General features: G+C 49.8%; 12 protein-coding genes across 12 annotated transcripts; 9 read left to right on the top strand and 3 right to left on the bottom strand.

Annotated features, from left to right (window-relative positions):
- Nucleotides 1-123: 123 nt before the first annotated feature.
- On the bottom strand, nucleotides 124-1747 carry met2 (homoserine O-acetyltransferase; the record flags this gene model as incomplete). Its single annotated transcript, XM_057063005.1, has 2 exons — nucleotides 1238-1747; nucleotides 124-1186 (listed from the first exon to the last, which is right to left on the bottom strand). Exons 1-2 carry the CDS (start codon nucleotides 1714-1716, stop codon nucleotides 124-126), a joined length of 1542 nt encoding a protein of 513 aa, XP_056923920.1. The 5' UTR covers nucleotides 1717-1747.
- Nucleotides 1748-1982: 235 nt separating this feature from the next.
- Nucleotides 1983-2514, top strand: N7503_003457 (60S ribosomal protein eL30; the record flags this gene model as incomplete). Its single annotated transcript, XM_057063004.1, has 3 exons — nucleotides 1983-2052; nucleotides 2106-2260; nucleotides 2419-2514. The coding sequence occupies 3 exons, from the start codon at nucleotides 1983-1985 to the stop codon at nucleotides 2512-2514; spliced, it is 321 nt and encodes a 106-aa protein (XP_056923919.1).
- Nucleotides 2515-2930: 416 nt separating this feature from the next.
- Nucleotides 2931-3899, bottom strand: N7503_003456 (uncharacterized protein; the record flags this gene model as incomplete). Its single annotated transcript, XM_057063003.1, has 1 exon — nucleotides 2931-3899. One exon carries the CDS (start codon nucleotides 3897-3899, stop codon nucleotides 2931-2933), a length of 969 nt encoding a protein of 322 aa, XP_056923918.1.
- A 2409-nt stretch (nucleotides 3900-6308) lies between these two features.
- Nucleotides 6309-8823, top strand: aguA (alpha-glucuronidase; the record flags this gene model as incomplete). The annotated part of the gene is made up of 2 exons (XM_057063002.1): nucleotides 6309-8630; nucleotides 8680-8823. 2 exons carry the CDS (start codon nucleotides 6309-6311, stop codon nucleotides 8821-8823), a joined length of 2466 nt encoding a protein of 821 aa, XP_056923917.1.
- A 386-nt stretch (nucleotides 8824-9209) lies between these two features.
- N7503_003454 (SAP domain protein) lies at nucleotides 9210-10970 on the top strand (the record flags this gene model as incomplete). The annotated part of the gene is made up of 1 exon (XM_057063001.1): nucleotides 9210-10970. One exon carries the CDS (start codon nucleotides 9210-9212, stop codon nucleotides 10968-10970), a length of 1761 nt encoding a protein of 586 aa, XP_056923916.1.
- Nucleotides 10971-11431: 461 nt separating this feature from the next.
- On the top strand, nucleotides 11432-13351 carry N7503_003453 (OSTA/TMEM184 family protein; the record flags this gene model as incomplete). Its single annotated transcript, XM_057063000.1, has 5 exons — nucleotides 11432-11474; nucleotides 11534-11684; nucleotides 11792-12095; nucleotides 12167-12442; nucleotides 12500-13351. The coding sequence occupies 5 exons, from the start codon at nucleotides 11432-11434 to the stop codon at nucleotides 13349-13351; spliced, it is 1626 nt and encodes a 541-aa protein (XP_056923915.1).
- A 588-nt stretch (nucleotides 13352-13939) lies between these two features.
- N7503_003452 (COP9 signalosome complex subunit 6) lies at nucleotides 13940-15293 on the bottom strand (the record flags this gene model as incomplete). The annotated part of the gene is made up of 3 exons (XM_057062999.1): nucleotides 13940-14382; nucleotides 14473-14967; nucleotides 15029-15293. 3 exons carry the CDS (start codon nucleotides 15291-15293, stop codon nucleotides 13940-13942), a joined length of 1203 nt encoding a protein of 400 aa, XP_056923914.1.
- A 179-nt stretch (nucleotides 15294-15472) lies between these two features.
- On the top strand, nucleotides 15473-17425 carry N7503_003451 (uncharacterized protein; the record flags this gene model as incomplete). Its single annotated transcript, XM_057062998.1, has 1 exon — nucleotides 15473-17425. The coding sequence occupies one exon, from the start codon at nucleotides 15473-15475 to the stop codon at nucleotides 17423-17425; it is 1953 nt and encodes a 650-aa protein (XP_056923913.1).
- A 238-nt stretch (nucleotides 17426-17663) lies between these two features.
- On the top strand, nucleotides 17664-18646 carry N7503_003450 (DNA-directed RNA polymerase III subunit C31; the record flags this gene model as incomplete). The annotated part of the gene is made up of 4 exons (XM_057062997.1): nucleotides 17664-17671; nucleotides 17747-17834; nucleotides 17912-18197; nucleotides 18270-18646. The coding sequence occupies 4 exons, from the start codon at nucleotides 17664-17666 to the stop codon at nucleotides 18644-18646; spliced, it is 759 nt and encodes a 252-aa protein (XP_056923912.1).
- Nucleotides 18647-19283: 637 nt separating this feature from the next.
- tah18 (NAPDH-dependent diflavin reductase) lies at nucleotides 19284-21463 on the top strand (the record flags this gene model as incomplete). The annotated part of the gene is made up of 3 exons (XM_057062996.1): nucleotides 19284-19520; nucleotides 19589-19920; nucleotides 19972-21463. The coding sequence occupies 3 exons, from the start codon at nucleotides 19284-19286 to the stop codon at nucleotides 21461-21463; spliced, it is 2061 nt and encodes a 686-aa protein (XP_056923911.1).
- A 354-nt stretch (nucleotides 21464-21817) lies between these two features.
- Nucleotides 21818-23018, top strand: N7503_003448 (electron transfer flavoprotein subunit beta/FixA family protein). Its single transcript, XM_057062995.1, has 3 exons — nucleotides 21818-21935; nucleotides 22088-22736; nucleotides 22799-23018. Exons 1-3 carry the CDS (start codon nucleotides 21882-21884, stop codon nucleotides 22879-22881), a joined length of 786 nt encoding a protein of 261 aa, XP_056923910.1. The 5' UTR covers nucleotides 21818-21881; the 3' UTR covers nucleotides 22882-23018.
- A 1150-nt stretch (nucleotides 23019-24168) lies between these two features.
- On the top strand, nucleotides 24169-26322 carry N7503_003447 (lipid-binding SYLF domain-containing protein; the record flags this gene model as incomplete). Its single annotated transcript, XM_057062994.1, has 1 exon — nucleotides 24169-26322. One exon carries the CDS (start codon nucleotides 24169-24171, stop codon nucleotides 26320-26322), a length of 2154 nt encoding a protein of 717 aa, XP_056923909.1.
- Between the last annotated feature and the right edge of the window lie 672 nt (nucleotides 26323-26994).

Here is a 26994-nt window from a genome sequence, read left to right as displayed (position 1 = left end):
GGACGCCACTCAGTCCTGGAGATAAGATATCAAGTGGGACCGGGCGCGAATCCGTGGGGACAGGAGCATGGGGGTGGCTGCAGAATATACTGCGCCGGGCACGATTTTCAATTGGTGGAAGGTTTACCACGCGGTAATGTCCTCCACCTCGGCTTCGCCGAAGGTGCTGCTCTTGGTGAGCTTGGTGACGCTTGCGACAGCAGCGGCACCCTCCGCACTAGTATGGGCCATGATATCGGGCAGAACCTCGTGGAAGAATTCCACGATGTGGCGGTTGACCTGCTCGAACTGCAAGAGGAAGGCATCGTGACCCTCCGGGCTGTCGATACGCTTAAGGCGGGAATCAGGAATTCCGGCCGCAACCTCTTGCTGCTCAGCAAAAGTGAATAGGCCATCAGATTCAATGCCTAACACCAGAGCAGGTTGCTTAATCGAGGCAAGTGCCTCGCGAACACGGTCCTCTGATTCCACACTGGCACGGTGGCGGGACACATCGTGCGTGTCGAGCTTGCGGGTCATAGCGATGTAGCAGTTGGCATCGAAGCGCTTGACAAACTTATCTCCCTGGTAGCGAAGGTAGGACTGCGCCGAGAAATAAGTTGGCGGCCGCGGGCGACCGGCAGAGTCCGTCTTCACTGCTGAAACCTCCGGAGAGAAAGTCTTGGTGCCTGAAAATTGAGGGTCCATGAATTGAACATCGGCCTGAGTCTGAGGGACTGGCGAATTCTGGCGGCTCCCAGAGCGAGATGTCGCACCAGTCCGGTGTCCATCATTGTGGATGGCCCAGTGCTCATTGGGAGGAGTAGGCAGCTTCTCACCGCCATTGATGTTAACCCGCTTGGACGGGTCGGGAACATTGCGACCAAATCGCGACTCAAAGGAGTCTCGGCTACGGTATGTGAGAAGTGCTGACATGCGGGCTGCTCCAAGACCACTAGCAGGAGGATCATTGAACGGGTAGTATCCATCATCATACTTGGGGTCAGAGTAGATGCTCTGTCTTTGAGCTTCACCCCAGCTAATGCACCATGCAGAATGGCGTGCGGATGTCGCAATTGGCACAATCGCCCGAACATAGTCCTTGCCAAAGAAGGCATATTCCAGGGTAAGCATGCCACCCATGGAACCTCCGACAACGGCGGCGATCTGCTTGATACCCAAATCGTCCAGGACCATCTTGTGAATGCTGAGAATAAATGTTAGAATAATTCAGACATTTTTGCGGGACATGACCTACTTCACATCGTCACGGACGGTGGTCAAAGGAAACTCGGGTCCATAGTAGCCATTTTCAGGCTTACCATCCTTGTATGTCACGGCGCTGGCGCTCCCGTAAGGGCTGCCCAAGCTGTTCAAACAAATGACGAAGAATCGTGACACATCGAATGCTTGACCCGGACCGCCGAGGAGTGGGCCCCACCAATCGGCGACATCGGCGCTGCCGCTCAATGCATGACAAATGACCAAGGCATTGTCGCCCTTGGAGTTCAGAATACCCCGCGTGGTGTAGGCAACAGGTACATTGTATAATGTAACACCGGACTCGAGTGTGAAAGAAGGGATGACGGCAATGTGCTGATCCTCAATCAAGCTGGCGTAGGGGTTCTCCGGCTGCGAATCGACTCTCTCTACGGGATTTAGTAGCCGTCTAGTGTAAAAGGGGGTGGGGATTGACTGACGGAGTCGCTCAACAGGAGCAGTGCTTGCAGTGGCCATTATGGCAAAAGTATAGAATAAAGCAAACAGAAAATATATGGGGAAAAGGAGGAGAGGAAAGGGAGAGTCTCCCGTAGAAAAGTTCCCTTTGGTCCCGCATATGAGTCAGGAACCCCGCGGGCAAATCCACCCAATCACAACGAAGGCGGTGAGACTTCCATTGTGCGATCAAATTTCCAAAATTCAATTTCCATCTCTTTTCTTTCTCTCTTCATACACAACACTCTCGCCCTCACCAACCCCAATCACCACCCCCATCCATCAAAATGGCCAAGACCAAGAAGTCCGGAGAGACCATCTCCTCCCGCCTTGCCCTCGTCATGAAGTCCGGCAAGGGTGAGTTTTCATCTTTTCCAGCGTGCTCATCGGTCGCTAATGAAAATTTCCAGTCACCATGGGTGCCAAGTCCTCCATGAAGACCCTCCGCTCCGGAAAGGCCAAGCTGATCCTCATCGCCGGTAACTGCCCTCCTCTGCGCAAGTCCGAGCTTGAGTACTACGCCATGCTCGCCAAGGTCCCCGTCCACCACTTCAACGGCAACAACGTACGTTTAATATCTTACCCAAGTCGGCAAATGCCGCGGCTGCCCAGCAGCTTTACTACTCTGAGAAGAAGTCGGCAATGCCACTTCGGAGAGTGAAGTTGCTCAGCGATGGGATCTCTTTTGAGGCCCGGAGAGCGAATTGACTAACCCCTAAATAGATTGAGCTCGGTACCGCCTGCGGTAAGCTCTTCCGTTGCTCCACCATGACCATCCTTGATGCTGGTGACTCCGACATCCTCACCCGTGAGGTTTAAATGCATTAATTGCATTGCCCAAAAATATAACGGGAAATTGAATGATTGACGACATCTGGGTTGGATGCTCAACGGCCTCCAGCCCATCCCAAAAAGTTGCACGTACCCGGTTTAGTTGGGACGGTGTATTTGGGTCAAAAGTGGGAATAGGCGTTGTGTACCATAGTCATACCCTCAATCTATCAAGTTTACCTTGTGTATCAACCTTGGAAGCTCTTCGTAAACCCATAAACTATTCTTCGTAAAACGTTGGAAAGTGGCGAGTTCCAATCATCGCGACCTTTCCCACTATCAAAGTCCTCTTATTAACAAGCCGCCCGTACGATTAATGACCTCAGTATTGACTTCGGATCCGTAACTCTATGCTGTTGGGTAGTAGTACAATTATGGCTCCAGATATAAAACTTTTGTAATTCTTATGATGCATTCGACTTGACAGACAGCATGGGATAATTAGAGTTCCGAGAATCAGGAGTACTGGGTGTCTGCTTGGAGCATCCTTTCCTTCGATCACACTGGCCATACATTTCGGTATCGATGTTGAGAGAACCCGGAGTGGACCGATCACCACTCCACCTCGGTTGTATATTTAGATCATCACAGTGAGATCCTTGGATCTCTTCAATGGTCGTCGGGGAACTGTTTATAACAGCAACGAGGCTATTCAGCACCGTGAACTCCATCTTCAACTTGATGCTGTACACCAACGGCTTGTAAGACGTCTGAATATCAAAGTAGTCGCTGTACTCAAGTGCCAAAAGCGAAGCATCGAGTAAGATAGCGATAGCGTTGACGATAATGAGATTCGTAATGACTCGCTGGCCGCGCGGGCCTTTAAGAAGCAAAACAGGTCGTAGTCCCGTTACCGTCTCCCAGATATAGAGAGCACTAATAATAGTCTCTTGAACCGAGAATCCAGTCAATTGAACCCGTTCGTAGATATTAAATGGCGTAATGAAGCTGTCGACGCCGTGATTGCTTCCAAGAAATAGGATCGTCGTAGGAATATGAAAGATGCAGGCGTTGATTATGATCATCCACAACACATAACGAAAATACTCGTGGTGGGTGGAGACAAGGTGGAGTCGAGAGTATAGGACCACCGATTGGCCAGTTACCATTGCATACCAGCCTATGCAGATCAGGATGGACATGGGGAAGTTCGGGGCGAGCGCGAAATAGCGAAGGAATCCCGAGATGGCGTGGGTGAGGACTCCCAGGGTGCAGACCAACATGCTCCAGAAATACAGGCCACGGCGCCGGCGGAAGGTTGTAAAAAGGGATATAAGAATTTCGACGACATTGTAGCAGGCTAGAGCGAATAGTGCTGCAATCACCATAGCAATCGCCCGCGATACTTGGATTGGTCCCGTTTGGCCTGCCATTTTGGTTCGATCGCCAGCGAGATTTATAAGGACAGGGTTGTCTGACAGCGCGGGTTGGCTCTGATAGTGCCGCAAGGATTTTGCCCACCGCTTGGCGAGCTCACGTTGGTGTTTGCATTTCGATGATAGGTTTCAAGGTCGCGAGCCTGAGTAGGGGCACGGTTGTGTCTTTAGGTAAAAGACCCGAATCGAGGGGCTGAATAGGGGAACAGGCGTATGTCTTGGCATAGACCGATCTGTCTTCAAATCGAACTGAAATGAACGCATTTAGAGTTCTGTGGGGCTGAGCTGATTGGTTACCATGGTACTTTTTGACATCACCACTAACGGGATTTGCCTTGAACACGCCGGGTACAAAGTAACCAAGACGCTCTGATTTGTCTAGATTCCTCAGATTAAAGTTCAATTCTGCATGCAGCTCTACTTGAAACTAGATTCAAGAACGTGGCTTGAGATAGCCATTTAGACGTAAGTACCTTCCTAGTTCAGAACACATATTGTAAGACAGTCCTATGTGGGGCCTCCAAGCCGCTAGAGCAGACAGCGCATTGTCTGTTTGGTGCCCAATCCAATTAGCCGTTTAAGATGACACTATCTTCGTCGGTCGATGGCAAAGGCCTCGATGCTTCTTTTTCGCGTGCCGGTATCGAACCTCTCAGCTTGTCTACGTTATCTAGCTCCTCAGCCTAGAACAAGGTTAGAGCCATAATGGTGGCTGGAGACCCACAGCCCAGTCAAACCATTGTCCCTTTTCGATATTGCAATTTTCAATGAATCTCCTAACTATATATTCTATATGGTACTCACAGAAAGAAACATGATGTCACGATCGTGTAGGCGTAGTGGAGATGGTCGATTCTTGGCGATCTTCATCACTTACAAGAAACTCGACATCCTAAAGATTTGGTATAGCTAGCCATTGGCAAAACATTTATCCAGCAATTAGGAGAATCATCCAGAGGAAAATCCTTTCGTTGAATTTGGAAGCCTGCGACCCGAGATGGTGGGTGTTGGGATTGTTTGGCTGTGCTGTCGATCAAATCGCTGCAGCCTCTTACTAGTGTGGGACGCTAAAGCCGCCATGGCTGAATTGGGGTATTGGAGAATGTTGAGAAGGATCCGAACCCCTGATATTTTCATTTTGCTTCGACACTATTGACTTACAGGGGGTGGCTGGCATTCATTTGTGCCGTACCAAAGTCATATTTTGACGTATTCCCCTGCGTATTCTCCTGCCTACTCTCCTGCTTATGGCTCCGCGGAATTTGCGTTTTCGTAACTGCGCGTGACACAGCCAAATTTCCAAAAACTGCCTTTCGGTCTTTCACCGAGGCTTGTATGCCTTGCAAAAGGCGGACACCCTCCGGATGTGATTTGCCCAGCGGGTCAAGTTGACATGTCTCTTCTGCTTATACGTTTGCATTTCGATTCGATCGTGCTTGCTCGATATCTTAAGCTTTTTAATTGAACACCGAAACATTAGTTGAACCCCCTCACTAACCACAGTTAAAGTAGCGCAGTATCCAAGATTCAGAGAATAATAATATTGAGTACATACTCAAGTACCTACTTGCTCACGTTACTCTATAGACTACGCTGGAATTTGAAGGTAATTAAAGAATGATATGATACCCACTGAGCTACTTTTTTTTACTTACATCATGTCTCTAATAATGCGTTATCTCATAGATTGACAATGACCAAGCGAGGTACTGCGATGTCCTCAAAAACTTGAGATAGAAATGATATCCCATATCTTCCACAGAAAGCATCACCTTTCCTCTTTGGGAGACTTGGCTGCCAATGGTACCCTCAATTTGCTTGAGGCTTACTTCAACAAAGCCCAGGCAGAAGTCCGTACTTGCTTGACTCGTAGACCGTCTGCTTTGGACATGAATTCCATACACAGATGCAAGCGTGCTTACTCTAGCGGGTGGAACGAGTTGCCATGGAACGATTTACCAGGTGGGGGCTTGGCGAGACCAATCCGAGGTAAAACAGTTGAAAGGCTTGGAATTCAACGCCAGATCAACCAGATTTCGGAATAACCTGAACTATATTCCCCTCTGAGAAAATTACTAATTGACAGCATATGTTGGCTAATTACTCACAGTCAAGCATCTTCAGCATTTTTGGCGGGGTAAACAGTACCCCCACGCCCAGTCTGCGGGGAAATGATCTACAAGCACGCTATACGCACTTCCACGGAGATTATAGCCTAAAGTCCTCTTGAATCGTGCTAACGAAATTTAGCCTGAACAATTCCCCCTAATGTCAATGACGCAAGGGTGCAGGTGGGTATAGCCGAAAACCAGCCGGTCTGCGGACCTGGGATGTTATCGTAACGGTATAAAAGAAATAACAAAGTTGGGGTCAGTGCCATGGTTCAATCAGCACTCAAACGCCACCATGCAAGCCACGTGGTTGCTGGCTTACTTGACCTTGGGCTTTGCTGCCGCAGAGACCGGCTTAGATGGTTGGCTGCGATATGCTCCGTTACCTTGCTCTACTCAATGTCATTCCCAGCTACCCGTCAACATTCTTGTCCTCAACTCGACCGAGGCAAGTCCTGTGTATGTTGCCGGATCCGAAATTCAGGTCGCATTAAGTAGCATTTACGATGTGAACGCCTCGATCGCTCTCAACCAGTGCAACTCATCTTCATCCGTCGTCGTTGGCACAGTTGACCAATACCGCCAAACCTGCGGTTCAACAGTTGGCATCCCTGAATTGGGTGAAGATGGATTCTGGCTGAGCACTCGGGGTAGCAAGATCCAAATCCTCGGTCAAAATGAACGAGGAGCTCTCTATGGGGCATTTGAGTACCTGTCAATGCTTGCAAGGGGGAATTTCTCTCAAGTGGCCTACTCCACAAGCCCTTCCGCTCCTCTTCGCTGGGTGAATCAATGGGACAACATGGATGGAAGTATTGAGCGAGGCTATGGAGGCGAATCGATATTTTTCAAAAATGGGGCTATCGTCGACGACTTGACTCGAGTCCGCCAGTATGCTCGTCTCTTAGCATCAGTCCGGATCAACGCAGTCGTGGTCAACAATGTGAATGCCAATGCCACCCTTCTCACTCCCCAGAACATTGATGGACTAGGAAGAATAGCCGACGTTTTCCGACCGTACGGTGTCAAAGTCGGTATCTCGCTGAACTTCGCGACTCCCGAGACTTTGGGTGGCCTTGACACTTATGATCCCCTCAATGCAACTGTAGTCAGATGGTGGTCCAACATGACGGACCAGATCTACCAAAGAGTACCCGACATGGCGGGATACCTCGTGAAAGCAGACTCCGAGGGTGAGCCGGGCCCACAGGTATATAACCGAACCTTGGCAGAAGGTGCCAATCTATTTGCCAGGGCTATCAAGCCTCATGGGGGTATTGTCATGTTCCGTGCCTTTGTCTACAATCAACTTAACGAGTCCAACTGGGAGGCAGATCGTGCCAAAGCAGCAGTCAACTTTTTCAAGCCCCTCGATGGCAAGTTCGATGATAATGTGGTTGTCCAGATCAAGTATGGACCTATTGATTTCCAAGTCCGTGAGCCGACATCACCTTTATTCGCCAATCTTTTCAAGACAAATATTGCCATCGAATTGGAAGTCACTCAAGAATACCTTGGACAACAATCTCATCTTGTTTACCTTCCTCCTCTCTGGAAGACTGTCTTGGACTTTGATCTTCGCGTCGACCATAAGCCATCTTTAGTCCGTGACATTGTGACAGGTAAACGCTTCAATCGTACCCTTGGTGGATCGGCAGCCGTTGTCAATGTTGGTACCAACAACACATGGCTAGGAAGCCATCTGTCAATGTCGAATCTCTATGCCTACGGCCGTTTAGCATGGGATCCTACTGCAGATGCCCAGGATATCCTGCAGGATTGCATTCAGTTGACATTTGGTCTGGATCGTGCTGTCCTCGATACCATTACTAATATGTCCATGCAATCTTGGCCTGCCTACGAAAGTTACAGTGGCAATCTGGGCATACAGACTCTGACTGACATCTTGTATACCCACTATGGACCCAACCCTGCCTCTCAGGACAATAACGGCTGGGGCCAATGGACTCGTGCTGGCCGTAAAAGTATTGGTATGGACCGCACCATACACAATGGAACAGGATACACTGGACAATATCCAGAGGAGATCGCATCTAAATACGAGAACATCCAGAGCACACCTGACGACCTTCTTCTATGGTTTCACCATGTCAACTACACCCACCGATTGCATTCTGGGAAGACAGTGATTCAACACTTCTACGACGCCCACTACAGTGGTGCAGAGTTAGCCCAAGGCTTCCTTGACCAGTGGGAGTCCTTGCGGGGGAAAATCGATGACGAGAGATACGCCCATGTTCGACACCGTCTTGACTACCAGACAGGGCATTCTATCGTTTGGAGAGATGCGATCAACAACTTCTACAACAATCTCTCCGGAATAGCAGACACTGCTGGACGTGTCGGCCATCACCCGTGGCGAATTGAGGCCGAGGACATGAAGTTGAATGGCTACGATACCTACACCGTTAGCCCATTCGAAACAGCCTCTGGCTCTGTGGCTATTATCACGTTATCCAATGATACAGTGGGTACAGCAACGACCACACTCGACTTTCCCTCGGGCACGTATGATCTTGCTATAAATTACTACGACCTGTACGGTGGGCAATCGAATTGGCAGGTTTATCTCAATGATAGACAGGTTGGGCAGTGGGTGGGTGATGCGGAGCATCATCTGAGCCACACACCTTCTATATATTTAGATGGGCATTCTGCTACCCGAATCAAGTTCAGGGGGAGTCAAGATCAGCAAAGGAGATACGTTGAAGATCGTTGGCACGCCTGATGGGGACGAACCAGCGCCGGTGGACTATATCTCGGTGCTTCCGGAGGGAGTTGTGGATTGAGATTACTACATAGATCTATTAATAATGTTCAATTCACGCTGAGCTCACAAGGAGCAAGCTTACCAGTCATAAACAATTCGCAGATCTTGAGACATTGTTAGTCTTGACAGGTGCCAATAATCCGCATACTGAAAGGATTCCAAGAATACTATGGATGATCAATTGTCGTGTTAGGTGCCAACCGTAATAATCATTTATGAAAAACCAAACAGCAATGAGCTACAGTGTAGAAGGTGGGGCGTGAAGCGCAAGTGAAGGTGTCCCTTTTAATGACGGAGTGCCAAGACCTTGAAAAGCCGCGCGCGTCCCCGGATTCAATCCCTGTACACGCTAACTTCACTTTTTCAACACACAAACTCATCGACTTCCTCACATGTTACCACAAAATGACTGATTACTCCTCATGGAAGGTCGCTGACCTGAAGTCAGAGCTGAAGAATCGTGGTATCCCCCAGACTGGCCTCCGCCTCAAGCAACAGATCATCGACAAGCTACTGGAGGAGGATGACAAGTCGCAACCTGAAGGAAATGGTGTCGCCTCTGAATCTGAGCCACAGCCTCAAGCTGAAGAAGCACGAGAATCTGAAGCTGAGCAGGCACCTGTCCCAGAGATCGCCCCTGCGGCGCAAGAATCGCAACCTGAACCCACACCCGAAGAACCCCAAGAGAAACCTGCAACACAAGAAGAACCCGCTGAACCCACTCCTACACGCGTCGAAGAGAAGCTTGAGGACGAGGCAGCCACGGAACCTCAAGTAGATGTTGAGAAGCCGGTTGAGGAGGAGAAAACAATTGAAGATGTGGAAATGAAACAAGCTACGGCGCCTGAGGAAAAGGTTGAAGCGCAACCGGCCGAGGAGGTTCCCGAGGAAGCTGCGGAGCCCACCAAAGATGCTGAACCTTCAATGCTGCCCCTTCCCCAGACATCCGAGGCAAATACGGGATTCTCTACCCCTCTTCCCATTGAAGAGGCGCTGGAGGATAAACGCAAGCGCAAACGTCGCAGTCAAAGCCCCGTCCCTACACCAGAAGCGATCGCAAACAAGAAAGCTCGAGCACAGGGAGCTAGCCCCGACGTTCTTATGGAAGAAGATCACGAGGTTTCTACTCAGGAGAAAGACACCGTGGAATCTACCGAGGAGCAGAGTGCACCTGCAGCTAAGCAAGCCCCGTCAGGGCCTCATAAGGATGCGCGCTTCCGGGGTCTCTTTGCACCCACCCGCCCAGCTGCGGACAGAATATCTCCTCCGCCTCCGGCTGGTGATGTTACAATGGAAGACGCAGAAGTCGAGCCAGCCTTGCACCCCGCTACAGCTGCCCTCTACATTGATGGATTGATGCGCCCAATGCAGCCACAAGCACTCCGCAACCACCTGGTCAGCCTCGCAACTACACCTGGGTCCGAGCCCGACCCCAGCGTAGTCCAGGACTTCTTCCTCGACTCCATCAAAACCCACTGCTTCGCAGGATTCACCGACCTTGCCGCCGCATCACGAGTCCGCGCCGCCCTACACAATACTATATGGCCCAACGAGCGCAACCGCAAGATTCTCCGCGCCGACTTCATCCCTGAAGACCAAATCAAAGAATGGATTCAAACAGAGGAGTCATCCCGCAACCGTTCTGGCCCGCCTGTCCGCTGGGAAGTGCGCTATGAGTCCACGGAGGATGGTATGCGTGCCATCCTTGCAGAATCAGAGGGGGTGAATCCACGCGCAGCACCGCCGCGAACACGAGAAGCTGGGTTCAATAGGACTCCACCTCTTGGTCCGCGTGGCAGTGCTACGCAGGCGCAGGCGCAGGTGGATCGCCGGCAGTCAAATGCCCCACTTGCACCTCCGTCGCGGCCCGGACAAGGGTTTAAACCTCTGGATGAGATTTTCGAATCTACCACCACGAAACCCAAGCTTTATTATAAGCGTGTTGCTCGGAAGGTTGCTGACAAGCGTTTGGATCAGTTCGATGAATTGTTGACCAAGGGATCGTTCCCGCGTCGTGGGGGTGATGAGATGCGTCGCATTACTTTTGAGGATGACGATTATTTTGTGGATGTGGGACCGGAATATGGCCCTAGAGCTCTGCAGCGACGTCAAGGACGAGGAGGACGGCCTGGAGGTGGTGGTGGTGGACGCCGTCGCGATAACTAAGAACCAAAATGACCGAAAGCAGAAGATTCATCCATCTCTGTACCTGTATGATACCTTTATGCATTAGTGTATGATAAGTCCAAGTATTTTTATATTGATTTTTCAAGGTTCGAGTTTTCGAGGCTTGGAGTTCCTCACCCGCGGACGAAGTCAGGTACCGGGACTCTCAAGTATATATGGAGAAGCCAAGCCCCCGGAAGCCAAAAATAGCGATCAGGCTCATTCAATCCGATCGGCAAAATCTAGCACGTTTTATGTTTTGAGTCGTGGGGTTCAAGCCACATCTTTTTCAATCCTGCAATCTTATTCGAACTGTCCTTTCTCCTTTCCTCGTTATCGCATTGTTTCTCTGTTGATCTCCCACGGATCAAACGGGGCAAAAAAGTGTCCGTCCTCCGACTCTCCGACACATCCCCCTTTCAACATCTCGATACTGTCGCAACCGGCACACACCAGCCAGAATGGGCTGGACTGTGTGTAATGCTACGGAGGAGCATGAAAAAAGTATGATCCTACCTCTACTGCGAGAAAAGAACACCAGAACTGACACGACTCGCGAACAGTCTCCGAAACCGCCCTCTGGGATGGCGGCGTCACTTTTCACGACCTGAGCTTGATTGTGGGTGGTGTATGTGGTTTACTCGCCTGCATCATCTCCATCGCCCTTATCATGGCCCATGCCATGCACTACAGCAAACCTATCGAGCAGCGCCAGTAAGTTGTCACTTGGTGGAACGCAGCCAGGCCGCAGCGTCCGAGCGGGATTGTTGAATCTGGAATGCCACGAACCTGTACTGACCGTTGCTTTCTCTGTCCTATAGTATTATTCGAATCCTATGGATGGTTCCTATATATTCGATCGTCGCATGGCTCAGCATCATGTTCTATAACGATTCCGTCTACTTCGAGGTTATCGGTGACTGTTATGAAGCGTTCGCCATTGCCTCTTTCTTCTCCCTCATGTGCGCCTATATCGCGCCCGACTTGCATAGCCAGAAGGACTACTTTCGCGGTATTCAGCCCAAGCCATGGGTTTGGCCCTTGAACTGGTTTCAGAAGTGGGCATGGTGTGGAGCGAAGCGAGGGGCGTGGCGGAACCCGCGAAGCGGTTTGACGTGGTTCAATGTAAGCGGGGAATGCGACAGGTTGGAGATATGTGCTGGAAAACTGATACTAATCCATGTATTTGTTTCTAGGTGATTTGGGTCGGTGTCTTCCAATACTGCTTAATGCGCGTGTTGATGACCATTGTCGCGGTCGCCACTCAAGCTACCGGGAGGTATTGTGAAGAAACGCTCAGTCCTGCCTTTGCGTATATTTGGGTTGTCGTCATTGAATCCGTCAGCGTCAGTATTGCGATGTACTGCCTGATCCAGTTTTACATCCAGATTAAGGATGATATCAAGGAGCATAGCCCTTTCTTGAAAATCCTTGCGATCAAACTGGTTATCTTCCTTTCTTTCTGGCAATCGGTATGTGTATTGACCCTCTAAATTTCTGAAATATTTCTAATCATATTCATTTTACAGGAAGTCATTAGTCTGCTCATGTCTAGTGGCATTGTCAATGGTTCGAAGAAGGTTAACACTATCGATCTCAAGTACAGTCTACCAGAGCTCTTGATTAACATCGAAATGTTAATTTTCGCCATTTTGCACTGGTGGGCTTTCCCCAAGAAACCCTATATGATTCCCAGCCAATCCGCAGAGGTGACCGATTTCTACGGCGCTGGCAAGGGATCCTACGAAGGAGGAAGATGGGGTTTCAAGGCCCTAGCCGACGCAATGAACCCACTCGACCTATTAAAAGCCGTCGGGCGTAGTGCACGCTGGCTGGTCGTCGGCTTCAAAAAGCGCACCCTGGATCCCAGTTATCAACAGTCCTCGACCGACGCAATCGGCCTGCAACCCCCAGAATCCGGGGTCGTCCAGGGAACTGCCTATCAGGGCGCTACACCCGTGGCGGGTGGTCGGACAGACCGTTACGGTGCTTCACCTTCACCGGACGAGGAGGGTGCCGTTCTTCTCGCTAACGCCCAAGCAAACCCGGAGGTCGCTCCTTTGGGTACTTCGCCATACGCCTCTGATGCGGAGGAGTATCTCGCGGGACACTCAGGAAACCGTTACTACGGCCAAGAGAGCTCGCCTTCACCCTACTTCCCGCCTGAAATCCCCGACACTGCCTATCACAGCAACACTTATGACCCCCATTCTGCAGTCCCGAACCCCTATGCAGCCCCGAACCCCTATGCAGCCCCTAACCCTTACGCCGCCCCCCACCCTTATCCAGTCGATGGCCCGCTTCGTGAGCAGGTCCCTATGCCCATCCCAGATCCATATAGACCTCCACCACCATACCCGGAAAGTCATCATGAACGATAATCCATACTCGATTCATGATATCTCTATGTTATGTGTGATTCAATCTAGGTTTTGCACGACAATCGTGATTCTGGCAAAAAAGATTTCGGGCATATTCTCTATCCCTACGCTACCCATGAGCAGCTCTTGATTTCAGTTTGATGTTTCTCTTCGTTTTCATCTTGGTTTTTCTTTGGATATGAATACCCGCCACTTTTTCGTTGGCATGTCCTCTTTCCGCATATTTCTCTTCTTATGCAGTCATGCATGGTCATGGCTTGCATCCTATTCAATTTACATGGTGATACCGTCAACAATACTTGTACAATAAACCGATATGAATTAAGGAAATCTTATGTCTATTTTCGTCCTTCATCCTTGCATATCTCTGAAACTACAATGAAATGAAATATATAAATCACGTTAATTGTCATTATCTCGTCTAAAGGCCTCGTAGGATGAGAATGTGCTCAAACGCCATAAAAAGCAAAAAACACAAAGCAAAGGAGCGTGATAGCCCCATGATTTGACATATCTCAACTTGAATTGAAACTCATAAAGATCATTCAAGTTTTCATCAATGGCTTTTATAAGCTCGAATCTCGTTTATCAAGTGTAAAACCCAGCCATTTCATCCTCGGGATTGAACTTCCCCGCGTAAAGCTCTTCCTCGAAGCGCGCCGCCATAGGATTGGCACCTTTCCGCGCGTTATTCGTCTGTCGCCCTAATTGCACAATGGCAGATTTCCGGCCGAGCTCACGCATGCATTTGACCGTGTCACCTACTTGTCCAAGCAGGGAAGCGAGGAGGACGTCGTTCTTTTGGGAGACGACGTCTTTGGCAAAGGTGCTTTGGTCGGATGGGGAGAGGATAGCGAGGTGTGAGATAAGGGAGTTAACGTCCCGGAGAATGGGATGAGACCATGCTGTTGGTTGGGAAGAGTTTGCGGCACCTGTGTCTGTGGAAACGCTAGAGACGTAGGATTTTATTAAGCCAATTCGAGATTCTAGGATGCGGACTGCGTTGAGGCGGGTGTTGAGGCTTGCGATCACTGACAAGAGAAGAAATCGTTAGATTCATGTGTAAAGTGTATCAATGGATGAATCAGGAGGATGGGGGGATGGTGCCATGCAACACTTACTCTCTTCCTCTTCCTGGGTTAGCTTGGTTGCGACTGGCTCTTCCTCCTTGCTCTTCTCGGTACTAGATTTTGTAGATTGCAGTTTTGTGTCGTTTGCTGCTGACGCGGAATGCGCTTCTGCTGCTGCTGCTGTGCCGGAGCTTTGGACAATGGTATTGACACCAATCATCTCAGCTTCGCCAGTCTCAACGGAATACCGTAGTTCGCGGAACCTCAAGCTAACCGCTTCCTGGCCGTCGATCTCCATGTCCTTAGAAGCATCATTGGCACCTTCATCCTCAAGAACGCTTTCGTAGATCGTTAATGGCAGCTTCGAATTGTGTGCCTCGGATGCTTGGAGTTGTGAGGGGTGGAAAGCCAGGAAGACGGCGGATTCGTTGTATTTCTCTAAGAGTTGGCGGTGGAGAGGCAAGTGCGAGGCTTCGGGACCACTTGATGGAGTAGTGGACCACCATCCTACTAGTTCCAGAGGTGGGTCTTTGTGCACGTCCTTGACTGTTGACTTGGTAAGTGATATAGCTCAAGATGTAGCCTGGTGCGGGGAAGGTGTACTGACATTGCTGCAGTCGTTGCTCGAACCATGAATCAGGAAGTCGAATCTCGCCATCAGACCCGGTTGTGGTGAAACATTCGAAAGCATGTTCTAATGTGATCTCTTGTCCGTTCTGTTGGCCTAATAGAGCACCTAGAACTGGTCCTTTCTGCTGGCGTGCGGTATGGCGGGTAAGGTGGTCGGAGATAGTGAGAAGGACAAGCGGGTGAAGCTGAACGTAACGACCCGATTCGGACAGCTTTTGAGAAACAAGAGAATGGGTATCCATGCTTGCGGTCCCTATCAGGGTTGTGAAAGGTTGAAGGGTTGGAGTTGAAGTGATAGCTGTGATGCGGTCTGGTTGGCAGAATACATAACTTTGCCTGAGGCCACACAAAAACAGCTTTCCCCGCCAACTGATCTCATTTTCTAGATCTCTTTTGGATAACAGCCTCAAGCTTCCTTATCATGGCGATCCCATCTACCTTTGATGCCGTCAAGGCGCATCTTGCCGATATCCAGGCAGACCCATCTACGTCCATTGATATCTCCCTTATCGAGCGCCTTAAACTCCAGCTCGTTGCAAACACTGATCCAACTGTCCCCGCGACACTCTTATCGCAAATATCAGCTCTCTTGCCTATCCTTCAGGAAGATCCCACACCCCTCACAACTCTTGCAACTAAAGCGACCGACTATTTTAGCTTTACTGATCTTCGCTCTATCGAGCCTCCCATCGATCTCGTCGCTGGCTTTAAAGCCCCATCCCCACCCATCAACCTTCTTGCTCTCTCTTTGCTGGCCAAGGCAGGGCTTGCATCCGGTGATGCTGCCATAGTAGCAGGGGAACTGGGCTTGGTCGCATCGCTTGTGGAATTATGGCTGTCAACTTCGTCTACTGGAGTCGCACAGGCAGCTCTCGATACCTTGTGGGCCCTGTTGGAGGTCGACTTGGCCAACCACCTTGAGAATGGAGAACGTGAACTTGCCAATGAAGAAGGACATACAGGCCAGGGTCTCATGTGGAGAAGGGTTTTCACAGATAAAGATGTCTATGGGATTTTCTTTGGCCTGTGCAGTCTTCAGCCCGGTGCACCAGGAGAGCTGTCTAAACGCGAGCGCACTATAGCCCAGGGAAGATTGATGGGATTCCTGGTTAAGGCGGGCAGTCTTCGTTGGGACATTATCTCAAAATCCCAAGTTCCAGAGGTGGAGGCTCAGTATAAGAGCACCAGCCTCCTCCATTTCGCAGCTTGTCAAATGGTGGACGTGAGTGATGTCTTGATGCATATGACCCTTTTGAGCTTTTATCGGGAACTTCTGGAAATCGATGCTCCCGGTCTCGTCGCTCGGCGCTATGTGCAATCCGCATCGACTTTCTCGTCCCCGGCATTGGACTTCTTGGTCGCGGAAAAGCTCCACTCCAAGGTACTGGAATATTACTTGGACGATTCCAAGCTTGATCCTGTGGACCTTATTTATCTCCCGGGTCCTGTTATGGCGTATGTCACAAGATATGCCGAGTCCTATCCCAACCATCTTCTACAAAACCCCCCGACTCTCCTGGATGGCATAATTGCGCGCATCAGCCGGGCACTTGCTATTCCTTCCGTTCAATGGGCACACGGTGAAGTTCCCACAGGACATCTCGCCATTCTTGCTTCCCTTCCTCGAGTACTGCTCATTGAAGCTGGCAAGCACGGTGTCAATCCTATGTTAGCTATACCTACCAGCCCGACCAATGGAGAGGCTCTTGATGTCCTGGGCAAGATATTCCGCGGGCCCGTACACACCGCAGTCTCTGATTCTATGGATTTGAATACCTCAGGCCAGACAGCCACGGATTGGCACCACGAAGCTGCAGCAGCACGCATGCTGTACTTCCTTTATCTAAACGAGCATCCCAACTTTTGGAATGATATTGTTGCCGCCGCCGATATTCTTGTGATGAAGGATGTTGCGTTGTCTGCCATCTCCTTAATGAGAGCTATCGTCTCCGCTAATTGGCAGCCATTGCCCCCGGCCTCTCATGTTTCCGGGGCCTCGTCTCGGTTCCAACTGCCATCTGAAGAAGGCCTGGGGCAATTGTCTCCAGCTTCTAGTGGGCTGCTTCCTCTCTCTGGGCCATGGGCCATTCTTACTCCGCCTGCCCTGACAACCCTCCTTCCATATCTCTTCAAGCCACCGCGATCATACGGTGAATTCGTGGGTGGCGGTGCTGGTGATTCTCAAAATGCTGTCTGGAAGGTGGCAACTGCTAAGCATGATGTCTTGGTGGCACTCTACCGCGCGCTTCAGGAAACCGGTGGACAAATGGAAGGATTTGAAGATATTCTGCGAACACTGCGACAACGAGTGAACGAGGGTCCCTCGGGCCCAGTGCAGCAGACTTCTGCCCAGGTGGAGACAGTCAACCTATGATGAGTATGAGAAATAATTACGAAGTGAATTAGAGATAGTAATCGTGTACTACCCCACTTGTATCAGAGCAAATCTTTGAAGTATCGAATTGATCGACAGCTGTTATCTTAGCGCGGGGAACTTGAGCTAGTGAAGCCCTAATTCCAGTTCGGGCCATGTCACGTTCCGGAGATGGCGGGCGGTGAAGGCCTTGAACGCTATTTTCCTTGGAGTCGCAACTTTCTCCAACACACCTTTTATGGCGCCGTGAGTGAGACTTGGGATTCTCACTACGATCCAGTAATTATAATAGCGGTGCCGGGTGATCATGTCACGTTTTAGTAAGGGCAAGCGCCTTCCTGGCGCCGAATTCACTTGGGATGCAGACCCTGGTGGTGTACCAGACACAGCTCCGACTCCCCTCTACCCAGTATGGATTCCCCAGTCACAGCAATCTTGAGCTTCTTTTCTGCTATTTTCTTCTTCATTGTCACTTTAATTATGCAGCAAAATCTTACACACTACTCTGAGCAGGCATATACCGTCCCGTGGACCCGAAAATTGTCATCTAAAGAACAAAAAGAGGTCGATCACTACCGACACCACCGCGAACGCGATCAAGAAGGCCCGCACTACTCGGTCCTAGATTCCTCCTCTTCATCGGCCAAGAAGGGTACTGCTGCGCGCGTCAATTTTGATCCATTCACGGGCATGCCGTCTTATGCCGGACGATACCAGAAGAAGCGGCGGACGCTCCCACACATTGATCCCACTGGAGGGCCTTACGAATTCAGTAGGTTGCAAACTCCGCTCGATCTTTGCGAATATACCGTGGACTACAGTTTCTAACGAACTTTTGCTACAGTTATGAAATATTTCCCTCGCGAACTTTGGCAAACTATTCAACCAAGCTTCCGACCAGACGTCGACATGGATGGGTATAAACCCATGGCGGGCAGTGCCGGTATGAAGCGTGGATTCGAGGACGACGAAGATGACGGTGATGACGAGACTAAAAAGAAACGTGCGAATGGCGAGGGCGATGAGGAGGGAGACGGTGACGAGGAGGGTGATCTTCTTGATGAGGAGGAAGGACAGGAAGAATGGGAAGAGGAGAACGACTTTGAGGATGACGAGGATGAGATGGGCGGTGATTACAATGCGGAGCAGTACTTCGATGGTGGTGATGATGACTATGGAGACGACGACGGCGGTGACGGTGGTGGTGAGGATGTGCTCTGAGCGGTTGATCTGAGATACCCTTTGCTTGCTTTTTTAATTGGGCTTATTGCATTTGAGCGTCGGTGCAGTGGATATCTAGTCCATCCATTTTGTACTTTGGTGAATAAAAAGGACTGGAACTGTTTTATTTTCAAGAGATGCTCGACGAAAGCTTCATCTTCGTATGACTCGACTGGTATAGACTGCTATGTACTTTGGTGGTTATTATTTGGTGTAACACTTACTACACTGTGCATAATAGCCCGGCTAATGCAAAATTCATGGGTTGGCCGAATGGTAATTGCCCCTGGCAAGTGTAACGAGGTATGTTGATATTGAGTTTCAATTAACTCTACACAGGTATGGAGTGCTCAGGTGTTTGAATGCATGCATTTGATAGGCCCCCTTGCGCATTCTTCTACCTTTCAAAGTTTTATCCAGTTATGCTAACTTTTCTTCTATAGATAGCATCTCAATATGCAATCTCAATATGCGATTTCAATCCAATGAACCTTCATATGTAAGATCTAATATGTAGACAAAGGCATCATCAAATAAGAAAATGCAATCTTTTACGTCCTGGTGCTAGGTATCCATTCCATAAACAGAACGTGCTTTTATAGATCGAGGCTACAAAACCGTTGCGATTTCGGCCTGGATGACGTCAGCCGTATCGGCCCCGCGCCGAGGGAAATTTGGAGCTGGAGGGGCAGAGGACTACAAACACCCCAGGAACAATATGGAGGACTCCCAGAGACCCGGCCACACAAGGTCGGTGCTAATTCTCTACGGCTCCGAGACTGGCAATGCGCAAGAAGTAGCCGAGGAATTGGGTACAGTGACCGAGCGACTGCGTTTCGTGACGCATGTTTCCGAATTGAATCAGGTGAAGCCGGTGAGTACAATTGGACGTATTTATCGAATTTTACGATGGACAGACTGCTAATATAGTGCTGTGGTTAGGAAACACTATCTTCCTATACCATTACTATCTTTGTCGTGTCGACTACCGGTCAAGGCGATCTGCCGGCGAATGCGAGGACGTTTTGGAAATCGTTGCTGCTTAAGAAGCTCCCGCCGACATATCTGAATGGTGTGAATTTTGCGTCGTTTGGATTGGGTGATAGCTCTTATCCCAAGTATGTTTCGAGTGATATCAAATACCCCACCGGGTGCGCAAATGCTTACGTCTTCAGGTTCAACTGGGCTGTACGAAAGCTCTATAAACGGCTGTTGCAGTTGGGTGCAAATGATATCTATCCTACGGGCGAGGCAGATCAGCAACATCCTGAAGGGTGAGCCAATTCTTTCCTATGTGGTAGCAACCGGAACTAAGACCTCGGCAGGCTTGAAGGTACATTTCTCCCGTGGATAGCCGATTTCCGCAAGAATTTACTGGATCGACACCCTCTACCTCCTGGACAGCATCCCATACCAGATGACGAACAACTACCGCCGAAGTGGATCCTGCAACTGAAAGAAGAAGACACTTCCGCCCCAGTTTCGCAACCTACGCCCACCCATCAAATTGTTCAAATAGATGAATATCCCGGTTTGACGAATCTGGACCATGATATTCGACCACTCCCAGATACCCTCACCGCAAATCTGGACGACAATCGACGTGTTACCCCACAAAATCATTGGCAGGATGTCCGTCGCATTTCGCTTACGGTTCCCGAATTCGTCTCATACGCCCCGGGTGATATGATCGCCATCACACCCAAAACCTCACCCACCGACGTACAAAACCTCCTCGATATCACGGGCTGGAGCGATGTTGCAGATAGACCAATTGCTCTTGTTCCTACACAGAGTACACCGTCACCATCACCGATACCCGGCCTCGACTCATACCCTAATCTGACCCTTCGCACGCTTCTGACAGACTATCTGGATCTCAAAGCCATACCCCGCAGGTCCTTCTTTTCCACTATTGCCCATTATACAAATGATGAAATGCAAAAGGAGCGCCTTTTAGAATTTACAAATCCAGAATATCTTGATGAACTCTGGGATTACACCTCCCGGCCACGACGGAGTATTCTCGAAGTATTGCACGAATTCGACACAGTGAAAATTCCCTGGCAGCATGCAGTATCCGTACTCCCGGTTATGCGGGCACGTCAATTCAGCATTGCCAGTGGTGGCGCACGGAAGCGAACCGCAGATGGAAAGACACAGTTTGAGCTCCTCATCGCTATCGTCAAGTATCAGACCGTGATCAAGAGGATCCGGGAAGGTGTCTGCACCAGATATCTCTCCACACTCCGACCAGGTAGCACCCTCAAAATCCAGCTCCAGCCCGGTGGACTCAAATCCTCTATCCAACAGTTGACTGGGGCCACTATTCTTATTGGACCGGGTACAGGCATTGCACCTCTTCGATCTATGTTGTGGGAGAAGGCGGCGCTGGTCCAAGCTTACCGCGAACAAAACCCCGGGGTAGAGCCTCCCATTGGTCCCACAGTTCTACTTTACGGTGGACGAAACCGTAATTCAGATTTCTTCTTCTCGGAAGAATGGGACCAACTCAACCAACTCATTCCCCTGCAGGTTCTCACTGCCTTCTCGCGTGATCAGCAGCAGAAGATCTACGTGCAGGATACAATTCGTCAAAATTTCGCACTCTTCTTCCGACTTTTGCATGAACTGCAGGGATCTGTTTATATCTGTGGTTCGTCAGGACGTATGCCTCAAGCGGTGCGGGAGGCATTAATCGAGGCCTTCCAGAATGGAGGTGCGCCTGTACCCGGGCGACCTTACACTCGGTCGCAAGCGGAGGAATACTTGATTTCTATGGAGAAGAGTGGACGCTACAAGCAGGAGACGTGGTGATTTAAATAGAATATACAATGAAAATATTTGAATTTATGCTGACTGGTGTTGCATATGGGATTTGCATGTGCTCGGAGATTTAGATATGTAAGTCGGCGAAACGACTTGGTGCAGCATGATTGTAAGAAAGAAAGGCTCAGTCACGAAATGAAAAAGCTATCCAATTGGATTGGCATATCCGAGGATATAATTACGCATTTCTGAGGGAAATAGTCCCTCTCCAATACGTAGGCTGTATACATAACCTCGGCTTACAAGGATGAGCACATCAGTCGATCAGGGCTATACTCGGGCCGCGTCGGCGTTTTCAAGGTCTTGGCACTCCGTCACCGCAGTCCTTTCTCCATCTCACACCTTTCCCCTCAACTTCTCCCAGTGATCCCTTCCAAATTGCTCAACACAGCAATTTAATTTCACCATGTCGACCGGTCTGCGGATATTAGTGCCCATCAAGCGGGTGATCGACTACGCGGTAAAGCTCCCCAGCAAAACCAGGCTCTCGAACCACAGCTCGAATTTCACGAATACCTGCACCTGACCTCGTGCACCTTCAATGGTGTAAAATCAACGAGGAAAAATAAATAAAAAACATTCACTGACGTACGCATATTCGAAATCTACCAGATCAAACCCCGCATCAACAAAACCCAAACTGGCGTCGAAACCAACGTCAAGCACTCCCTGAACCCATTCGATGAGCTCTCCGTCGAAGAGGCTGTCCGCCTCCGCGAGCGCAAGGACTCCCCAATGAAAGTCGAGAACATCCTCGCCCTCTCAGCTGGCGGCCCCAAAACCCCCGACGTCCTCCGCACAGCAATGGCCATGGGCGCCGACCGCGCATTCCACATCGACGTTCCCGAGTCCAGCGACGGCGGACCCGAGCCTTTGACAATCGCCAAGCTACTCCGCTCCGTCGTCGAGAAGGAGAACATCAACCTCGTGTTGCTTGGTAAGCAGGCGATTGATGGCGACCAGGGCCAGACAGGACAGATGCTTGCTGGATTACTGGGTTGGCCACAGGCCAACCAGGCCAGTAAGGTTGAGATTAAGGATGCGAACGGCACTGTTGAGGTTACGCACGAGGTTGATGGTGGTGTTGAGACTTTGCGCGCTAAATTGCCTATGGTCATTACTACTGATTTGCGGTTGAACGAGCCTCGGTACGCTTCTTTGCCCAACATTATGAAGGCGAAGAAGAAGCCTTTGGAGAAGAAGACGCTGGCCGACTTTGGAGTTGAGGATTCGAGGCGGTTGAAGACGATTTCTGTTACTGGTATGTTTTATTCCACAGTTTGGGTTATTTGTTCGGTTGCTGATCTCATTTTCTCTTTGCAGAGCCCCCACCACGCAAGGGTGGTGGCAAGGTTGAGGACGTCGATGGTCTTGTTTCCAAGCTTAAGGAGATGGGTGCGCTCTAAGCGTCATGCCTAAGAAATTCCTGGGGTTTCCTGGGTGGTTTCTATGATTTTGTACTGTTATACCATCTGTCATCCTCTAGACTTGTTTTGAACCCAGTTATTTTCATGGGCTGTCTAGAATTGGATTTATTGTTGAATGAAAATAGTGCTTTTAGTAATTCAAACCTTCAGTAGCGCAATAGCATAGTGTCATGGAACTCGGAGGTTGAGTGAAGACTAGCAATAAAGGTTGTTTGCTTGATTTGACTAAATTGCCGATCACTAACAGCAGAACCCCACTTCATGCAATATATGCAGGTAGATTTGTAAGGCAATTTGGCGTCATAAGCCATGGCAAAAACAATAAGGACAAAACTAGCGATTTCGGGAATTATGTCTCGAAAATTTCAGCCTGATGAAGCGTACCTGGGCGTACCTAGGTTCTCGACTGGTCTCGATTCCTTGGATCTATGGAAAGCTTTGATTGCCGAAGGGTTCGAAGTGGGGCTTGTGATCTATCGCAGACAATATACCCGGGTTCAGCTGGGATTGACATTCATGAGTTGATCTATTGATTGCGAGAAGAGATGTATGTTCCGTTCAACATTGTAGCGATCCGAAATCATACATCATATGGCGTGAAGAAAGCATGCAGGAACTAGTAGGGAGTATATACAGATCTAGAAGTCGATGACGTCTCTCCGCGCGTTCCCACTCATTTTGACTCGTGATTCCAGCTTTTTGGCCACGGGCGCCACACTCGCCCTACGATGGGCTTCCGTCTGACCCGATGCTCGGATTTAAATTAAATATGCTTGGTGCCTGCGCCCCCGCTATTTGATCATTGTTCTTTTCAAGGTTTCTCTTTTTATCTTTTTACAACCATATAGATATCTCCGGATCCGTGTTCTTCCTGTAAGTGTCGGCTCTAGTTCCTGTGTACTGTGATACACATTCCAGACGTGTCGCAAAACCACCAGGGTCATCCCAACTTTTGAGCGACATAAGCTATCTGTGGAACCATTTTACCCTTTTTTGCAACTATACTCGCACATTGAATCTATATTAACGATATCAAAACTTCCAGATTCATCGTTGGACAGATCCTGTTAGGATCCGAACATTCCTCCCCGCATTCTCCAGTGGCACAGATCTGTCCGGATTCCTTCTTAATCGTGCATTCCGGATCAATCTAAGAAGCATTCCATGCTGTTTGCAGCGCAACTGCCGCGTTTCAGATAGTCATAGATTTGGCTTTCCCGTGGTCAATTTTCAGTTTTTATTCTTCCACATACTCTATCGCCCACCATGGCCGAATCGACGTGGCAAAAAACAAAACGATTCTCCAAAAAAGGCTTCGACAAAACATGGGCGACCGTCGACAAACTTGGCGCCCCGGTGAATCGCCTTTCGAATAAGCTTGGCGCCGAAGCTTTTTGGCCCATGGCCATTGATAAAGAAAGCGATAAGGCTGCGCGCATTTTGCGCAGTTTTTGCAAGGATGGATTTTATGCGGCCGAGACTGATGAGGGCGTCGATGAGAATGGAAAGATCAATCGCCCCAAGGGCAAGCAGACGGTTATCAAGAAGATTCCCACGCAAGTTATCAAGCAAGCCAAGGGTATTGCGATCTTCACCACTATGCGAACTGGTCTCTGGGTGAGTGGTTCCGGTGGCAGTGGTGTTTTGCTCGCTCGGATCCCCGAGACTGGTGAATGGAGTCCACCATCTGGTATCATGCTTCACACTGCTGGAATCGGATTCCTTGCTGGTGTCGACATCTACGATTGTGTGGTCATTATCAACACACACGAAGCGCTGGAAGCGTTCAAGAAGCTGCGCTGCACACTTGGTGGCGAAGTCAGTGTTGCGGCTGGTCCCGTTGGAATGGGTGGCGTGCTCGATTCCGAGGTACACAAGCGTCAGGCCCCGATCTGGACCTACATGAAGAGCAAGGGTCTGTACGCGGGTGTAGCCGTCGACGGCACAATCATCATCGAGCGAAGCGACGAGAACGAACGGTTCTACGGCGAGCGTATCTCCGTCACTGATATCCTCGCTGGTAAGGTTCGCCACCCACCCGAGTCGATCAATACCCTTCTACAAACCCTTAAGGCCGCCCAGGGCGACCGCGATATAGATCAGGTTCTGCCTCCTGGTGAAACACCCGGTGATATCGACTTGAACGACGGCCACGCCTTCGGTGTTCCATCGGCCGAGGATCCCGATCCCTACGGTGTGAAAGCGTTGGAGGCTGAGGGCTTGTTCATTCGGGAGGCTAGCACCAAGGTGAGGCCAAACCCTGAAACATTCGAGTTCCGGCCCAATCCAAGCAGCCCGGTTTATGCTACTTTCTCGAGGCGCAGTCTTGATAGCTCGCCAAGAAATAGTTGGCGCACCAGTATGCAAAGCTATACTAGCGTAAACCGCGGGACTCAAACGGACAGCGGCACTCAAACGGACCTCCCGCTAACCTCACCACCATCAGTAAGCCGAGCGTCGTCGCGGAGTGCAAAGGAATCGACGAATGAACCTACCTCTAGCCCGTGGGACGAACCTAAATGGGACTCGGTGCCGATCGGTGGTGAGGAGAAGGAGCAGGATAAGGATTTGGAGGATGCGAAGAGACTTATTGCACAAGCTGAGATGAAAAATGAGAATTGGGATGAGCATGAAGAAGAAGATCAGCCAATTGATTATGATGAGGACTTTGAGGTTCATGAGGTTAGCAGCGCGACTATGACCAAGCAGGAGTCGCCTATTGAGGAGCGCCCGGCTACTGCGGACTCTTCCTCGCGCAGCTCGCCCAACTTCACTCGGGCTCGTCTCGTCACCATCCCTAAGCGACCTACCCCGCCTGCCCTTCCTCCCCGTCACCCCCGTCACACCTGGGGCTCCGGCTCCAGCCGCGAATCTACCTCTCCCACTGCCCTGTCGCACTCCAGTCGCAGCACTGAGCGCACCGAGGCTGCTGGCGATTTTGGTGACTTGACCGAGCCGGTCAGCAGACCTACTTCCCTGCCTTTGAACGTGACCAAACTTCAGACGAACACCGTTCTGCCCGCCGTGGTTGACGAGGATGATTTCGACGAGGAGGATTTTGCCTCGGACACTGAGTTGCCTGTTGAAAAAGACGAGTTCCACTCTGTCAACGGCGACGAGGAATCCGAACCCAAGGGTGAGGTTCAGACTTTGACTGGTGATGTTTCCAATATGGAGATCAATACGGTTGAGAAGAACGAGTTGGAGGCTTCCTCTCCGAAGTCGGACATCTCTCCACAGTCTGATGCCAATGCAACTGAGACCAATGCCTCCAGTGAGGACCTTCAGCTTGACACTGTGGAAGTTGCTGCTGAGAAGTTCCATGAACCCAAGTCTGAAGAGGTGAATGACAAAGTCAACTCTGAAGACCAGACCCATGACCTTGTCAACATCCACGCTTTGAATGCCCAGGCTGCCTAAGTTCGCAGTCCGGCATAGGACATGTCTTTGGCATAATTGACTACGATTTTCTTCTGTACACATCACGATACGGCTGGCTGGTTGGAGTTGGCTTGGATACGATACCCTTTTTCATTTTCATTTCATGCTTGTGCTTGGTGGTTTCTTGTTTTCTTCCTCATCACATTGTTATAGGTACTATTTCCCAAAATAGGCTCGTTGGTTAGGTTCATCTGTTGCATTTCAGCGTGTTCTGCATTTCAGCTGACAGTTTGGTGTCATGTTTTTGATTTGATTTTGTTTTGAGACTTCATTCTGATGTTCATTCCTTCATTTGTCTATAGATCACTTCCGCATGAGCTTCGTTGAACAAATTCACTCTTTTATAATATTGATACTGCATTGCCCGTTACTCTCCAGAACTTAGACAAATTGATAGTCAATATGCATAAAACTAGCGACTCATTTTCCAGGATCAAGTCTTAAGTTGCAAATGGACTTGGCGATGTTCACATGCCATAATAGGAACGCTAATCAAAAAGAAAGACTACCTTCCTAACCTCCTCGCCATAAATGCCAACTCCTCTAAAATCAGATATCTACCCTGACAGAAGTCTCTAACCTGCCAAAGCCCCCTAATGTATCGATGCACCAGGCTCATTAGACTGCACATCAACAGGGCCCCTCTCAAAA

Source organism: Penicillium pulvis, assembly GCF_028828015.1.
Source record: "Penicillium pulvis strain IBT 33274 chromosome Unknown contig_1_segment0_segment0, whole genome shotgun sequence".
NCBI classification, from domain to species: domain Eukaryota; kingdom Fungi; phylum Ascomycota; class Eurotiomycetes; order Eurotiales; family Aspergillaceae; genus Penicillium; species Penicillium pulvis.
The sequence above is the reverse complement of the archived record's forward strand: the minus strand, read 5'-3'. Positions and strand labels throughout refer to the sequence as shown.

Coding starts and splice junctions, on each gene's coding strand:
- N7503_003448 (XM_057062995.1), top strand. CDS start 21,882: ATGTCGACCGGTCTGCGGATATTAGTGCCCATCAAGCGGGTGATCGAC. Junction 21,936..22,087: donor AGCGGGTGATCGACTACGCG/GTAAAGCTCCCC, acceptor GAAATCTACCAG/ATCAAACCCCGCATCAACAA. Junction 22,737..22,798: donor GAAGACGATTTCTGTTACTG/GTATGTTTTATT, acceptor TTCTCTTTGCAG/AGCCCCCACCACGCAAGGGT.